This window comes from Callithrix jacchus, chromosome X, assembly GCF_049354715.1.
Source record: "Callithrix jacchus isolate 240 chromosome X, calJac240_pri, whole genome shotgun sequence".
In the NCBI taxonomy this organism is placed as follows: domain Eukaryota; kingdom Metazoa; phylum Chordata; class Mammalia; order Primates; family Cebidae; genus Callithrix; species Callithrix jacchus.
Genome location: NC_133524.1, coordinates 71184126 through 71201262, shown reverse-complemented (window position 1 = coordinate 71201262; position 17137 = coordinate 71184126). Strand labels below are relative to the sequence as shown.

Sequence of the window (17137 nt, the reverse complement as noted above, 5' to 3'; positions counted from 1 at the left end):
AGCCTCCACTTTCTGGATTCAAGCAATTCTCCTGCCTCAGCCTTCCAAGTAGCTGGGACTACAGCCACATGCCACCACACCTGGCTAATTTTTTATTTTTAGTAGAGATGATATTTCACCATATTGGCCAGGCAGGTTAAGAACTCCTGGCCTCAGGTGATCTACCTGCCTCAGCCTCACAAAGTTCTGGGATGACAGGTGTCAGCCATGGTGCCTGGCCCATGTATCTTTATAATAGAATGATTTCTATCCCTTTTGGTATATACTTAGTAATGGCATTGCTGGGTCAAATGGTATTTCTGGTTCTAGGTCTGATATTGATCTTTGCAGGGTTTCAATTTTTTTTTGATTCAATCTTGGAACATTTTGTATTTCTAGGAATTTATCCCCTTTCTCTAGATTTTCTAGTTTGTGTGCATATAGGCATTTATAATAGTCTCTGAGGCTCTTTTCTATTTCTGTGGCATTAGTTTTAATGTCACCTTTGTCAATATTTATTTTTTCTAAAAAGTCTAGCTAACAGTTTATCAATCTTGTTTATCCTTTCAAAAAACCAACTTTTGGTGTTGTTGATCCTTTGTATGGGATTTGTCATCTCAGTTTAATTCCATTCTGCTATAAATTTAGTTGTTTATTTTCTTCTACTAACTTTTGGGGTTAGGTAGTTATTGTCTTGCTAGTTCCTATAGGTGTCATGTTAGATTGTTTATTTGAGATCTTTCTAACTTCTTTCTTTCTTTAAAATAAGATGGGGTCTCATTATGTTGCCCAGTCTGGTCTCAAACTCCTGAGCATAAGCAATCCTCCTGCCTCAGCCTCCCAAAGTGGTGGGATTACAGGTGTAAGACACCATGCTTGTCCCTTTCTAACTTCCTGATGTAAGTATATAGTACTATAAACTTTTCTCTTAAGTTTGCTTTTGCTGTACTCCTGAGATTTTGGTATGTTGTATTTCTGTTTTCATTAATCTCAAAGAATTTTTTATTTCTGCCTTAATTACACTGTTTACCCAAAAGTCATTCAAGAGCAAGTTGTTTAGTTTCCATGTAATGTTGAGGTTTTGAGAGATTTTATTGTTATTGATTTCCAGTTTTATTCCACTTTGGTCTGAGAGTACACTTAGTAAGATTTTGACTTTTTTGAATTTATTAAGACTTGCTTTGTGGCCAAGCACGTAGTCAATCCTAGAGTATGTTCTGTGTGCTGATGAGAAGAAAATATACTCTGGTTGTGGTATGAAATATTCTGTAGATGTCTGTTAAGTCCAATTGTTCAAGTGTTATATTGAAGTAGATGTCATTCACAGCTAGAATAAGAAAAGAAATTAAATAAATACATAAAACAGCTTAAGTACAGAATGTTTTTAGTTTTTTGCCTCAATAATCTGTCTAATGGTGTCAGTGGGATGAAGTTTCCCCAATTATTGTGTGGCTAAGCAAGTCTTCTTGTAAGTCCAACACTACTTGTTTTATGAATCTGGATGCTCCAATGTTGGATGCATATATATTTAGGATAGTTAAGTCTTCTTGTTGAATTGAATCCTTTATAATTATGTAATGTCCTTTTCTGTCCTTTTTAACTGTTGCTTGTCTAAAGTCTGTTTTATCTGATATAAGAATAGAGGTCTCTGCTTTTTTTGTATTGCATGTGCATGACAGAACTTCCTTCATCCCTTTACTGTGAGCCTATGGTTGTCTTTACATGTGAAATTGGTCTCTTGAAAAGAAAAGATTGTTGGGTGTTTTTCTTTTTCTTGAGAAAGGGCTTTGCTCTGTTGCCCAGGCTGGAGTGCAATTATGTAATCATGGCTTACTGCAACCTCGACTTCCTGGGCTCAAGTGATCCTCCCACCTCTGCCTTCCAAACAGCTGTGACCACAGGCATGTACCACTATATCTAGCTAATTTTTTTTTTGTTGTTGTTTTTGTATTTTTGTAGAGATGGGGTTTCACCATGTTCTTGAGGCTGGTAGTTCTTTTCTTAGAATCCAACTTGCCACTCTGTCTTTTAGGTGGGGTGTTTAGACCATTTACATTAAAGATACATAATTTTATGTGGGGATTTTATGCTGTCATCATGTTGGTTGCTGGTTTTCTCGTAGACTCAATTGTTAAGTTGCTTTATAGGGTCTGTGGGCTATGTAGTTACAAGTGTTTTTGTAGTAGCAGGTATTATTCCTTCATTTCCATGTTTAGAACTCCCAAAGCTGACAAAGGCAAGCAATGTGGAAAGGACACCCTATTCAATATATGATGCTAGGATAACTGGCTAGCCATATGTAGAAGAAGGAAACTGGGTCCCCTTCTTACACTATATACAAAAATCAATTCAAGATGGATTAAATACTTAAATGTAAAACCAAAACTATAACATCCCTGGAAGACAACCTAGGCAATACCATTCAGGACATAGGCATGGGCAAAGATTTTATGACAAAGATACCAAAAGCAGTTGCAACAAAAGCAAAAATTGACAAATGGGATCTAATTAAACTAAAGAGCTTCTGCACAGCAAACAAAACTATCAACAAAATGAACAGACAACCCACAGAATTGGAGACAATTTTTGCAAACTATGCATATGACAAAGGTCTAATATTCAGCATTGATAAAAAACTAAAACAAATTTACAAGAAAAAAATAACCCCATTAAAAAGTAAGCAAAGGACATGAACAGACACTTTCCAAAAGAAGACTTACATGTGGCCAACAATCATATAAAAAAACACTCAACATCACCTATTATTAGAGAAATGCAAATCAAAACTACAATGAGATAACATCTTACACGAGTCAGAAGTTATTAAAAAGTAAAAAAAAAACATGCTGGTGAGGTTATGGAGAAAACAGAATGCTTATACACTGTTAAGGGGCATGTAAATTAGTTCAACCATTGTGGAAGACAGTCTGGTGATTTATCAAAGACCTAAAAACAGAAATACTGTATGACTCAGCAATCTTATTACTGGATGTATACTGAGGAGAACATAAATTATTCTAATATAGGATGTGAGGGTGATCTGGGTGCAACATCTGTCACCCCATTAATCACCAGGGTTGATTCAGCTGACCTGGCTGGTTAGTCGGGTGTCCCCTTCCTCCCTCACTCTTCCATGTATGTCCCTCCTGAAGCTGCATGCTTGGTCTAAGGGGATGACCATCCCTATTAAAGGAGGACCAGTCTTTGGTCAAGGGTATACAAGCAACTGCACTCCCCTGCTAGAACCTCCAAACAAGCTCTCGAGGAATATAAAGTGTTCTGTTATAAAGACACATAAACATAAATGTTCATTGAAGCACTATTCACAATAGCAAAAACATGGAATCAACCTAAATGTCCATCATTGATAGACTGGATAAAGAAAATGTGGGGCCCCTTCCCGTTGGTCTTTCACTCCGGAGGCGCTTACCCTAGACACAATGGGACAGAAAGTGGGGGATGGGGGAATTCAGGTCAGGCTTTTATGCAAAGACCCCCTTCTGCAAAGAACAAAGCTTCTGGTACCTGCCCTTTCCAGAGCCGCGGGAAAACTCAGCCTTGATGAGTCTTGGTGGCCTTGACAGTCCCCACTTACCAAACTGTGCTGATTAAGAATGAAAGGAAGGCAAATTTTTCCCTTTTTTAAAACAAATCTTCCTATTTCTAACAAGACACAGACTATCTGCCTGAAGCATGATGTATCTACTTCCACTTACCTGCTCCCCGCACCCCTATTCTTACTCTTCTCCAGAATGGAGGTCTGAGAAGAAAAAAGATCATGCCACATTTCATCTCCTTGCTTCGCACCCAGCAATACTTCTACTCTCAACAGCTGGAGCCTTTGCATTGTGAACAAAAGTCAGCTTGCGTGGGAGTAAAGCCAGCCGTTCCGGGTGCAGACCCCAGAGGCAGAGTGCAGAGGAGAAAGAGTCAGAGAGTTGTGTCTTCAAAAATTACATAATCGGGATTTGCTTAAGAGTTTACTTTTCAGGGTGGGAGATGGAAAAGAGAAAGAAATCTTACGTTTCTTAAATGTTGGGTTTGGTAACAGGAAAGAAAATAAAAACTGCAGACTTTGTCCGCAAATGTTAGTGCTGGAACCCCACTCTAAAAACTTTGTTTCTTTGGAAACCATACCCCCCTTCACCCTGCAAAAACAAAACAAAGCAAAACCCAAACACAGGATGAGCACGGAGTAGTCCTGAAAGACATGGCAATATCACCAGACCCGAGAAGAAGCTAAAGAGCCAGAGGAAAAAAGCCAGAAGTTGACTGCCTGGCAGGAGGGATAGACAAGAGACCAAACTGAAGGGAACTAAGTATGGATCCATTTTGTTCACAAAGCCTGCCTTGCTCCGAAGCATCCGACTGTGGAGAATCTTCACCTACGCCTGTGATTTGCGAGCCTGAAGAAAATTATCCATCCTTGCAAATGTGTTCTGCTGAGATGCCTCACACAGAGACTGTCTCCCCTCTTCCTTCCTCCATGGATCTGCTTACTCAGGACAGCCCTGATTCTTCCACCAGTCCCAAAGGGAAACGACCCACTGCTACAGAGAGTAGCCCTGCAGTGAAGGAAGACAAGGTCCCAGTCAAGAAACAGAAGACCAGAACTGTGTTCTCTTCCACCCAGCTGTGTGTACTCAATGATAGATTTCAGAGACAGAAATATCTCAGTCTTCAGCAGATGCAAGAACTTTCCAACATCCTGAATCTTAGCTACAAACAGGTGAAGACCTGGTTCCAGAACCAGAGAATGAAATCTAAGAGGTGGCAGAAAAACAACTGGCCAAGGAACACCAGTGATGTGACTCAGAAGGCCTCAGCACCCACCTACCCCAGCCTCTACTCTTCCTACCACCAGGGATGCCTGGTGAACACAGCTGGGGACCTTCCAGTATGGAACAACCAGACCTGGAGCAATTCAACCTGGAGCAACCAGACCCGGAACATCCAGTCCTGGAGCAACCACTCCTGGAACACTCAGACCTGGTGCACCCAGTCCTGGAACACTCAGGCCTGGAGCAGTCCCTTCTATAACTGTGGAGAGGAACCTCTGCAGTCCTGTATGCAGTTTCAGCCAAATTCTCCTGCCAGTGACTTGGAGGCTGCCTTGGAAACTGCTGGGGAAAACCATAATGTAATACAGAAGACCACTAGGTATTTGAATACTTCACAAACCATGGATTTATTCCTAAACTACTCTACGAACATGCCACCTGAAGATGTGTGAAGATGAATGAAACTGACACTACTCAGTTTCACTCTGAGCACTGGCTGAATCCTTTCTCTCACCTCCTCCCCTTCCTCGTAGGATTTTTCTTGTTTGGAAACAACGTGTTCTGTTTACATTATGCCTACCCAGTCAATCTGAAAGGAGTGGGGTATGGTTGGAGCCTAATCAGAGAGGTTTCTTTGTTTTTTCCTGTTGGATCTTCCTGGAGAAAAGATATTTTAATAACCTTGGCTACTAAGGACACCGTGATAGAAGCTGCCTCTGGCTAGAGATAAGTAGATCTAATACTAGTTTGGATATCTTTAGGGTTTAGAATCTAACCTCAAGAATAAGAAATAAAGTATAAATTGGTGTGAAAAAAAAAAGAAAATGTGGCATATATACATCATGGAGTACTGTGTGACCATAAAAAAGAATGTGGTCATGTTCTTTCCAGGAACATGGAAGGAGGTGGAGGCCATTCTTAGTCAACTCAGGTAGGAACAGAAAACCAAATATTACATGTTCTCACTTATAAGTTGGAGCTAAATGATAAGACCACATAGACCCATAGAAGGGAACAACACACACTGGGGACTATCCGAATTTGAATGGTTGCAGTGGGGAGAGGATCAAGAAAAATAATTTGTACAACAAACCCCCATAACACAAGTTTACTTATATAACAAACATGCATATGTACCTTTGAACTTAAATAAAAGTTAAAAAAAAAACACTTCTCGCTGGGCACAGTGGCTCATGTTTGTAATCCCAGCACTTTGGGAGCCTGAGGTGGGTGAATCACAAGGTCAGGAGTTTGAGACCAGCCTGATAAACATGGTGAAACCCCGTCTTTACTAAAAATACAAAAATTAGTGGGAAATGGTGGTATGTGCCCATAATTCCAGTTACTCAGGAGGCTGAGGCAGGGGAATTGCTTGAACCCGGGAGGTGGAAGTGGCAGTGAGCCAAGATCATGCCACTGCACTACAGCCTGGGCAACAGAGCGAGACTGTCTCAAAAAAAAAAAAAAAAAAAAAAGGCTTCTCTGGGAACTGTGGGACTACATCAGGACTAGCAGAAGTCAGTGAAAAAGAACTGAAACCTACACCTAGGAGCTGATTTTCACATGTAGCTTTTGGTTAAGGACATGATGTAGAGATGGGGTTTCAGCATGTTTTTAAGGCTGGTAGTTCTTTTTTTAGAATCCAACTTGCCTTTTAGGTGGGGTGTTTAGATCATTTACATTCAAGATTTGTAATTTTATATGGGGATTTTATGCTGTCATCATGTTAGCTGGTTTTCTTGTAGACTCAGTTGTGAACTTGAGTTTTATAGGGTCTGTGGGCTACATAGTTACAGTGGTTACATAGCCCACAGTAGCTGCCTCCTTCAGCCAAGACTGGCTATAGTTTTCTTATAATAGTGGGCAGAAAACAAGGGCTTTAGAAATCTCAAATCAGGGGAAGTTGGTTTGACTAACACCCTAGATTAACACTCCCAAATAGTGGGGAAAAAAGCCTAAAAACAAAACTCTACACAGGTGGATTTCTAGGGTTGATGGCCTATAACTCTTACTCAATAAAAGAGCTGTAAGCACATGACAGTTTGATGCAATGCCTGCTTGTGGCATTTGGGAGAGGGAGGGTTTGTGATGATGTTGTTTTCCACATTGCTGACATAGGAGCATATATGCTGAGAAAAGGGGTCTTCCATGCTTGACGCAGTCTTTCCCTAGAGTGGTCTACCTATCAGAAGCACCCAGTAGAGGTATCTATCTACTTTGGCAGGGGAAGTAGGGTTACTGAATACAAGAAAGTATTTCAGGAAAAACAGCAGTCCCTGGAGGGTCAGGTAAATCTTTTTGATCCATAGGCAGTTAACATTAATAAAGTACTGCAGAGTCAGTCTTTCCAAGACTTCTGTCATTATGAACAGAAACCTTCGCTTGCCTACCAGGCCTGTGATGACCAGAAGACTCCCATTGCCTCAAGACAGGAGCTAGTGCCGCAGATTTTTCTGGATAGCTGGCATGGAAGATGTTTTACACAACAAAGTCACCACTAAACCACTGCTTAAATCTCATCCACAGCGTTCTTTTTTCTGCACTGTAGTCTAGAAACATCCCTTTAAATGCCAGAAAGTCCATCAATGTGAGCAGCATGTTGAATATGTCACAAGCTACTCCTTCTTTATGGTGCTTCAATATCATTGTGAAGGCCACCATGTTGAATTTGGGACTCATGCTCCAGCAGCTGTTCTTCAATATATTTTTCTACCAAAGAAAGGTATTCATTAAAAACTGGTGTGTACGTGAGTTTGTACACTTACATGTTCAAACTCCTGGTAGTATTTTTTCATGAAACTTCTTTGCAGTACCTGGAACTCAGTATCCATGAAAATGGACACTATAGAACCAACCACAGCATCAAATTTGGCTTCAGAGGCAGAAGACATGAACAGTGTGAAGCTCTCTTCCTCTGGGGCTTCCCTCACTTCTGCTGCTACATCCATCCTTGATCTGGAAAGGGATGGGCAGCCTCCCATCAGCCTGTGGCCTAGACCACAGTAGAGTCTGTGCCTATGCACCCTGCCCCTGTCCCTCTCCAACAGGACCCCACTTGTCCAGGTTACTAGCCTCTAGGCACCATGCCCTGCCACCTGTCACCATGGCAAAGTCATCATTCTTAGTGACTACATAATATTCCATTATATGGATGTAGCATATTTGATGCATATTCTACTTTTGCTTTTCCACTGTAATAAATGTTGCTGCTATGAAAAACAAAAGAACTCCTTTAAGGTCATTTTTTTTTTGAGATGGCATCTGGCTCTGTCAGCCAGGCTGCAGTGCAGTGGCATGATCTTGGCTCACTGCAACCTCTGTGCCCTGGGTTCAAGCAATTCTCCTGCCACAGCCTCCTAAGTAGCTGGGATTACAAGTGCCCACCACCATGCCCAGCTACTTTTTTTTCAGTACAGATGGAGTTTCACTATGTTGGTCAGGCTGGTCTCAACTCCTGATGTCAAGTGATCCACCCACCTTGGCCTCCCAAAGTGCTGAGATTACAGGCATGAGCCACTGCATCCAACCCCTTAAGGTCATTTTGTAAGGCCAGTCTTGTGGTAATGAATTCCCTTAGCATTTTCCTATTTAGAAAATATTTTATTTCTTTGCTTATGAAACTTAGTTTGGTAGGGAATGAAATTCTTGCTTGAAATTTCTTTTCTTTAAAGATGCTGAAAACCGGCCCCAGTCTCTTTTAGCTTGTATGAGAGTGCCACTGTTACCCTGATGGAGTTCCCTTTGTAAGTGATCTGATCCTCTTCAGCTGTCTTTAAGAATTTTTTTCACATTGACCTTGAGAAGTGTCATGACTATTTTTCTCAGGGATGGTCATCTTGTATAGTATCTCAATGGGGCTTTTCTAGATTTCTTGAATTTGCATGTTGACCTCTCCAGTGATATTGGGAAAATTTTCCATGGACTATATCCTCAAATAAGATTTCCAAGTGGCTTATTCTCCCCTTTCTGTCAGAAATGCCTTGAGTCATACATTTGGTCTCTCTGCATAATCTCATATTTCTGAGGGTTTATTTACTTTTTAGAATACTTTGTTCCTTTTGCTTTATTTTTGTCTGACTGCATTGATTTAAAGGACCAGTCTTCAAGCTTTGAGATTTTTTCCTTAGTCTAGTCTATTTTTTGAATTTTTATTTCTTTATTAATTTATTTATTGTACATTAGGTTCTGGGGTACATGTGCAGATCATGCAGGATTGTTGCATAGGTACACACATGGCAAGGTGATTTGCTGCCTTCATCCCCCCATCACCTATATCTGGCATTTCTCCCCTACTTATCCTTCCCCACCCTCCCCCCTCACTGTCCCTCCCCTAGCCCCCACCCACTGATCGCAGTGTGTGATGCTCCCCTCCCTGTGTCCACGTGTTCTAATTGTTCAACACCCACCTATGAGTGATGACATGCAATGTTTGGTTTTCCGTTCTTGTGACAGTTTGCTGAGAATGATGGTTTCCAGATTCATCCATAACCCTATGAAGGACATGAACTCATCATTTTTTATGGCTGTGTAGTATTCCATGGTGTATATGTGCCACATTTTCTTTACCCAGTCTATTGATTATGGACATTTGGGTTAGTTCCAGGTCTTTGCTATTGTAAATAGTGCTGTGATGGACATACATGTGCATGTGTCTTTATAATAGAAAAATTTATAGTCCTTTGGGTATATACCCAGTAATGGGATTGCTGAGTCAAATAATATTTCTATTTCTAGATCCTTGATGAATTACCACGCTCTCTTCCATAATGGTTGAACTAATTTATACTCCCACGAACAGTAAAAGTGTTCCTATTTAGTCTAGTCTACTGTTAATGCTTTCAACTATATTTTGAAATTCTTATAGATAATTTTTCAATTTTAGAGTTGAGTTTGGTTTTTCTTTTTTATTCTTAAATGCCAAGATAAGAAACAATTATAGAGAGAAGAAAAATTTATCATCCAAAATATAGAAATCTGTACAACTTTGCCACAATCAATATACATGAACTGTACAAATTTACACCAGTTCATAATTTACCAAATAAAAGATGACTAACAAAGTTCACAAAATAGATGGTGGTTTGTGGAAAAGACTTTTACCCAATTAAGTACAAGGAAAGTTACAAATCAGACCTCCACTTTCTAAAAATAAGAAGTTTACTCAGTCTTAGAAAACTACAAGCTAGCAAATGTACAGAGAGCTGGCTGGTGCTAACACCACAATTGAGACAGTGTCTTTTTAAAGGTCTTTTTAAAAGGCTGTTGCCATGGTAGATTCTGGTCACTTGCTACTTTCAAGGCCAAAAACACAATACAAGGTCTGACCATTTCCCCAGGTCATGCTTACTAGTTTGTCTTTATGTACATTTATACATATTTAAGTGCTAGGTAAAAGTCTTGTAAAATTTCCAGTACTACAGTGTTTGAAATGTTTAGCTTTCCTATTGAGCTGCCAAAAAGGTTAACAGTAACAATTTTCAAGTGTAATAGTGCAAATTCCTCTGCAAGATTTACTGCAGAGAAAAATTATTTGAAATACAGATTTCTTTAAAGGGATTGATGTACAAATTTAGGTATGTCTGGGAGAAACTGAAACCACCCTAGGACTTCCTTCCCTCGCAAATAAAGTGATCATTTACTTGGACTCACAGGCTATTAAAATTAATCATTGAAAGGTACTGTCCAAACTATGGCACCGTCACTTAAAATTTTTTTTTACCACTCTATCTTGTGCCAGATCTTCACAGCTGTGACATGGTTTAAATTCCATAATCCATCCCCAAGAGGAGCCCACCGAAAGCAAAAATCAACTTTATCCATCATTATAAGATGATCCATCCATAGACTATATCTTAACCTGATACAGACTATATCTTAACCTGATATTGTAGTTTTTGGAAGGGCTCGTTCTGCCCAAGAGAAGTTCCTCCTTATAGCTGATTCGGCTACCATTTGCATGTTGGTGCCGTTTTGAGTGCTACCTCCTGCTGGTGAGGCTTCATACAGCACACAGATGGAGCCATCCTCTCCAATTCTGTAGGACACTTCGTAACGGTCAACCCAGAGTGTGAGTTCACTTGGGAGAAGCCTGAACAGCTCCTGACTGCTCAGTCCAATCTGCTGTGCTGCCTGTCCAATCAGAGGATCCATTTTATGGTTGATGCGAATACAACGGTAACCCGATCCCTTGCATGGCTCTTCTGGGAACCAGTGATGTTTATAATGTTCTGTCAGCAGCTCCTGCAGGCTCTGGCTGAAGGTCTGCAGCTGTCGCTCGCTCGTGAGCCCCTTGGTGCGGAGGAACTTGGAGATGAAGGACACGGCGGCAGCAATCTCGCCTATCATGGTGGCAGCCCGGGTGTAGAAGGGATGCATGGGGGCGGCAGGTGGGGGCGGCCCGGGGCGGCTGGGGCTCGGCGGCGCGGCCCCGACAGCGGAGAGGCCACCCTGGACTTCCTCACCCAGAGGAAGGCTGACAGGAAGAGAGGGTGTGAGGAGCGGATGGCTTTTTTGTTTTCTTTCTTTAGCCTAAAAAATTATTTTCAAGACAGGAGGCGGCAGGAGAGAAGAGGAGACGAGCGTTTGTGGCCTGGTCACATCGCTCGGACCTCCCCAGCGGCCTCCGCCTCCAGCTCCGCAGCATCTGACGATCCCAGCTGCTGTATTTCCAGCTCCGAGGGGCGAACTGGTTTTTCTTAAAATAACCATGTCATCTTTCAACTTTTGGATCTAGAATATCTTTTTTTTTTTTTTTTTTTTTTAGATTAGGGTTCAACGTCCAACTTTCTCCTGAATCTCACTGAACTTCCTTGCCATGCAGATTCTGAATTCTATATCTGTCGTTTCAGTTATTTCAATTTGTTTAGGATCCATTGCTGGGAATCTAGTGCGATAATTAGGAGGTAAAGAAACACTCTGACTTTTTGATTTGCCGGAGTTTGTGCACTGATTCTTCCTCATTTGAGGTGGCCGGTGTTTCTTTACCTTTTTAATGTTGCTCTTATTTCGATGGAACTTTTTAATATTCTGTTTTCCCTTGAGCATTTGACTATGGTGTATGTTGTGTATAGTTGATTAGCTTCATTTCTGTGTGCTTTCAGAAGGCCAAGGCTCTGTATAGCTTCTTTAGTTGTGGCTAGATTCCTGCATTGGGTTTCACAGGTGATGTGAGTTGAAGGCATTTTTGTTTGGTGGTGTAATTCAGGCTGTGATCCAGTAGACGGTGCTTAAGATTAAGTTCCAGCAGATAGGCTTTTACTTAGCTGCATACCTCTTTTGTGTATCAGTGTTCACAGCCATGCAGTGTGGAGGGGAATCACATGGGCGGTGGTGAGACATTAACCACCTTACCAAATTTGTTCCTGGGCCTTAGAGAAGACCCATCCAATTACTGGTGCCACACCCATGATTCCTTAACCCCAAGGGGGCCTTTGATGGGCTGTGCTCCTCCATCCATTAGGATTGGCCTGAGTTGCAAGTTAAGTCACCAGAAGACCCATAGCTCCCCAGGTACCCACTGGTTCTTTGTGATTGGCAGCATCAGAGCTGGTTGTACATTATGTCTATGAGTGGTCTATTGATGCAGTAGGTTAAGGGTGAAAGATCACCAGGCAGTGTGGTATTGCCATGAGTGTAAACCTGGTGTGGTCCCTGCAGCCCAGGGATTTTTTTTTCCCAGCAGATGACTGTGGGGATTGCCCATCATTCTCCTCATTGAGTCTCTTTCTGGTGTCTGCCTCAGTAGCAGGCCCAACTAGCTAGTTTCATCCCATACCTCTGCACCCAGGTCACTGGGTTGTTAGGTGTTCCAGACTATAGCGGTCCCTTGGGCAGAGATTTGTGGCTAGAAAACAAGCTGTGTCCAGATTACACTTGTGAAAAAAGGTATGCCTAGTTCCCACACCAGCACATGAACTCATGCTTCACTCTTCTCAGTATTCTGAGAGGGGAAACTCTTCCCCAACTCAAGTTTGGGTGACAGATTTCAGCTTGCTACCCCTGCACTGTGTGCTTGAAACCTGGGAGGGTTTTTACTGAGCCTGTGATTTTGTCTTTCTGCTCCTTGGGGTCAAGCACTGGTTGTGTATGTGGGCTGAAATACTCCCGGGCCACTGGTAAAGAATTCAGGCAGGACAGCAAAGGCTGTGCTGTGTGTATAACCCTGTAGGAGCAGCCAGGCTGGTGCACAGTTGGGTATGCAGATCAGATATGACCAAGTTCCCTGAGAAAGACAGCTTTGCCCTTTCCTGTCCCAGCAGTCATCAGGGGCTAGAATCACTTAGAGGAAAATGGAGAGCCTTGGAGGATGGGTACCTATGGTACCCATCTTTATTTTGCTGTAGCTGCCCTACTTGCAAAAGGGCTTGGCACATGTTCAAGCTCTGCCTCTGCCTACTCTCTGGGAAGATGACTTCTGCCAGCTAAAATGTCTGTGGGTATCATGAGATCTCTAGTAGCACAGATGTCTGTGCCAGGAGTGTGGTACCTCACAGTTATTTAGCTTGACCTTTCCTTAGAAGCTTGTCCTGGCACCTGGTGACTCCATACAGGCTTCTCAGCTTTTTCCTTCCTTAACCTTGGTATTTTGCATTGCTTCTCTATTGCCTTTCAGTTTTTTCTCTCAAAAGATCTGTTCAAAGTGTGATGGCTTACTTGATATTTTTGTTTCTCTCAGTGGGAGAGGAATTTCCTGGCAACATTAGCCATCTTTTCTCTGACACTGTAAATTTCAATTTTTGGTCATCTTTTAACATAAAAAAAGAAACAGAATAGAAATTCTGGAGCTTTAAGCTTCGATAACGAAAAGGAAAATTCATCATGTGTTCAACAGCAGATTTGAGGAGGCAGAAGAAATAATCATCAAAGTTGAATATAAGTCAACTGAAATTATCTGGTCTGAGAAACAGAAAGAACAAAGAATGAAGAAAAATTAATAGAAGATAAGAGGCCTGTGGGACATCATTAATTATACCAACATATATACAATATGAATATAAGAAAGAGAGGAGAGAGAGAATGGGATGGAAAGATTGCTTGAAAAAAATGACAGAACTTACTTAATTTGATGAAAGATGTGAATCTACACATCTGGATGTAAAACAAACTCTAAGTAGGATAACTCAAAGAGATCCATGTAGGAATACATTATAATCAAATTGTTAAAAGAAAAAGAGAAATTTGTAAGAAGCAAGAGAATTGACTTGTTAGGTTCAAGATATCCTCAATAAGATAAATATTTGAATTATCATAAAAAACCATGAAGGCTGACAGGTAGTGACATGTCATGGGCAAAATACTGAATGTAAGAACTGTCAAACAAACATTCAGTACCAGGCAAAACTATTCTTTAATGATGTAGAAACATTTTGCATCTCCAGAGCAACAAAAGCAGAGATGTTGTAGTTACTAGACCTGCTCTACAAGAAATGCTAAATGGAGTCCTTGGAGGAACACTAGACAATATCTGAAATCCATATAAAGAAATAAAAAACATGGGTAAATGTAACTACATACATAAAATAAATGTCAGCATTAATGTATTTTTGGTTTATAATTCTTGATTCCTATATGACTTAAAAAGACAAATGCACAACATAAACTTGTAAGACTATGTTAAGGGGCACAACACATATATGGTTGTTATATATACATTGATATATATGTAAATATCAACATATATATGGTTGATATTTGATTTCTCCCACTTTGAACAGTTATGTTAATGTCGTGCCCATTAACATGTTATATATATAGAGAGAGAGAGAGAGAGAAAAAGGAAAATTACTAAAATCAGAAATGAAAGTGGTGATATTACCAACTGCAGTGAAATAAAAACATTACAAGAGAATACTATGAACAACTGTAAGGTAACAAATTAAATAACCCAAATATTTGCCATTACTTTTAATGGCAAAAACTGTGATTAAAAACCAGTCTATAAAATAAATAACTTCAGAGATACATCAACTACTAAAACTTTCTCAAGAAGAAATAGAAAACCTAAACACATCTCTAACAAATCAAGTGATTGAAACAGTAATAAAAAAACTTTCATGGCAGTTTAGGTTTCAGAATGTAAGGAGCTTGGAAGTATGAACCCAAAGTATCTGAGACAGGTCTCAGTCACTTTAGAAAGTTTATTTTGCCAAGGCTAAGGATGTGCTCCTGACACAGCTGCAGGAGCTCCTGATGACATGTGCCCAAAGTGGTTGGCGTACAGCTTGCTTTTATACATTTTAGGTTTATGTGAGACCTCAATCAATGTGTAAGGTGTACATTGGCTCAGTTCAGATCAGCCTTTCACTGAATACACAATTTACGTGTGAGAGGGGAGTAGGATAACAGTCATTTGTGCCTTAGTCTGGCTCAGTGAATCTTCATTTTTATATAAACAATAGGGCAGAGGAAGCAATCAAATATTCATTTGTCTCAGGTGAGCAGAGGGAAGAGTTTCTGTCTTGCATCTGTAAAGATAAGCTATCAATTTACATTGCCAGGGTGAAATTCAACAGACGTGTATTCATGTAAAGATCTTGAAGGCTATGAGAAATTTCCTTGTGGGCAAATTGTGAGGGAGTACTTAGCTTATAAAACATCTTCTTAGCTATTTTATTTAAGAATAAAATTGGAAACAGGTCTTCAGTTACCAGCTTCACGTTTCTTTCTGGCTTACTGATTTTCAGGTCCCAAGATTTATTTTCCTTTCACAGAAGTCATCACTCTTATCTTCACAAGAAAACTGAACAAACTGAAAATCAACTTCTCTCATATCCAATAATTATGGGCACAGGAAAAACCACTGTATTCAAAATTGGAAAAACTGGTGGTGATGGGAGAGCAGATAGAAACAAGGAGGAAAAACTGGTCATTTTCAAATACCTCCAGAAAATTCTTCATTAGGCCTGCCTCAAGTAAATGTAATTTGCCAGAGACTAACCTAATGGGGTCTTACAAGAGCCAAACTGACATGAAGAAAAAAAAAAATATCTAGTTCCAGCCCATTCTAGGTCTCCTGTCTCAATTAACGGGAGGACAAAACATTACAAAACTTAGATTGACTTATGAAGATTACATTACAGGGGAACAAGCTCACTAAATCCCTGAGACTAACCTAGTTAGAGGACTGAATCAGTAATTACATACCTCCCAAGAAAGAAAAGCTCAAGCTTCACTTGTGATTTCTATCAAGCACTTAAAGAAGCATTAGTACCAATTGTTCTTAAACTCTTTCAAAAAATGAATAGAAAAGACCACTTGCAAGCTCATTTTACAGGATCAGAATTTTCTTGGCACCAAAGGTAGAAAAAGACACTATAAGGAAAGGAAATTAAAGGCCAATATCCCTGATAAACAAAGATGTAAAAGTCCTTAGCACAATATTAGCAAACTGAATTCAACAGCAAATTAAAAGAATCATATGCTACGATCAAGTAGGATTTACATGTATGATGAAAGAAGAATTCAATATACAAAAATATATTAATGTAATATGCTACATTAATAGAATTAAAGATAAAATTAATGGTCATCTAAGTAGATACAGGAAAAACAGTAGAAAAATATAACAATGTCCCACAATTTCATAATAAAAATTCTCATTGAACTAGGTGTAGAAAATAATTATAAATACCTGAACATAATGAAGGTCATATTTGAACAGTCAACAGTAAAAAATTGAAAGCTTTCCCCTAAGATCAGAAATGAGTCAAGGATGCTAACTTGTTACCACCATTTTTCAACATAGTACTGGAAAATTTATGCAAAGCAGTTAGGCAAGAAAAAGAAATAAAAGGCATCCAAATGGGAAAGGAATAAGTAAAACATTCTGGTTGCAGATTACATAATATTTTATGTAGAAAATCCTAAAGACTTCACAAAAAACTTAGAACTAATAAATTCAGTAAAGTTGCAAAATACAAAATCAACATACAAAAATTAGTTGCATTTCTATACAGTAACAAGCTATCTAAAATGGAGACTACAAAAATGATCCTCTTTATAGTATCAAAGAGAATTAAACACTTAGGAACAAAATTAAGAAGGCTAAAGACTTGTACACTAAAAACTGCAAAACTTTAGTGAAAACTTAAAGATAACACAGTTAAATGAAAAAACATTTTATGTTCAATGGGATTATTGGAACACAGAATATTGTTAAAATGTCTACATTCTCCCAAAGCACTCTATAGATTCACTGCAATCCCTATCAAAATCCCTAGGGTATTTTTTATATTAATGGCAAAAATACTAAAATTTATATAAAATGATGATGGACTCTGAATATCCAAAACAATCTTGAAAAAGAAACACAAATCTGGAGGCATCATACTTCCTGATTTCAAAATATATTACAAAACTACATAATTAAAAAAAACACA

The 17137-nt window shown here is 39.7% G+C and overlaps 2 protein-coding genes and 2 pseudogenes across 2 annotated transcripts in view; 1 reads left to right on the top strand and 3 right to left on the bottom strand.

The window, feature by feature from the left end:
* CHIC1 (cysteine rich hydrophobic domain 1) overlaps nt 1-17137 on the bottom strand; it is a 284937-nt gene that overhangs the window by 37059 nt on the left and 230741 nt on the right. The window lies entirely within an intron of this gene.
* On the top strand, nt 4287-5372 carry LOC100401987 (homeobox protein NANOG-like). The gene has a single exon (XM_078364220.1). The coding sequence runs from the start codon at nt 4301-4303 to the stop codon at nt 5210-5212; it is 912 nt and encodes a 303-aa protein (XP_078220346.1). The 5' UTR covers nt 4287-4300; the 3' UTR covers nt 5213-5372.
* Nucleotides 6245-7982, bottom strand: LOC144581164 (ADP-ribosylation factor-like protein 2-binding protein pseudogene; annotated as a pseudogene).
* LOC108589970 (protein BTG1 pseudogene) lies at nt 10295-11440 on the bottom strand (annotated as a pseudogene).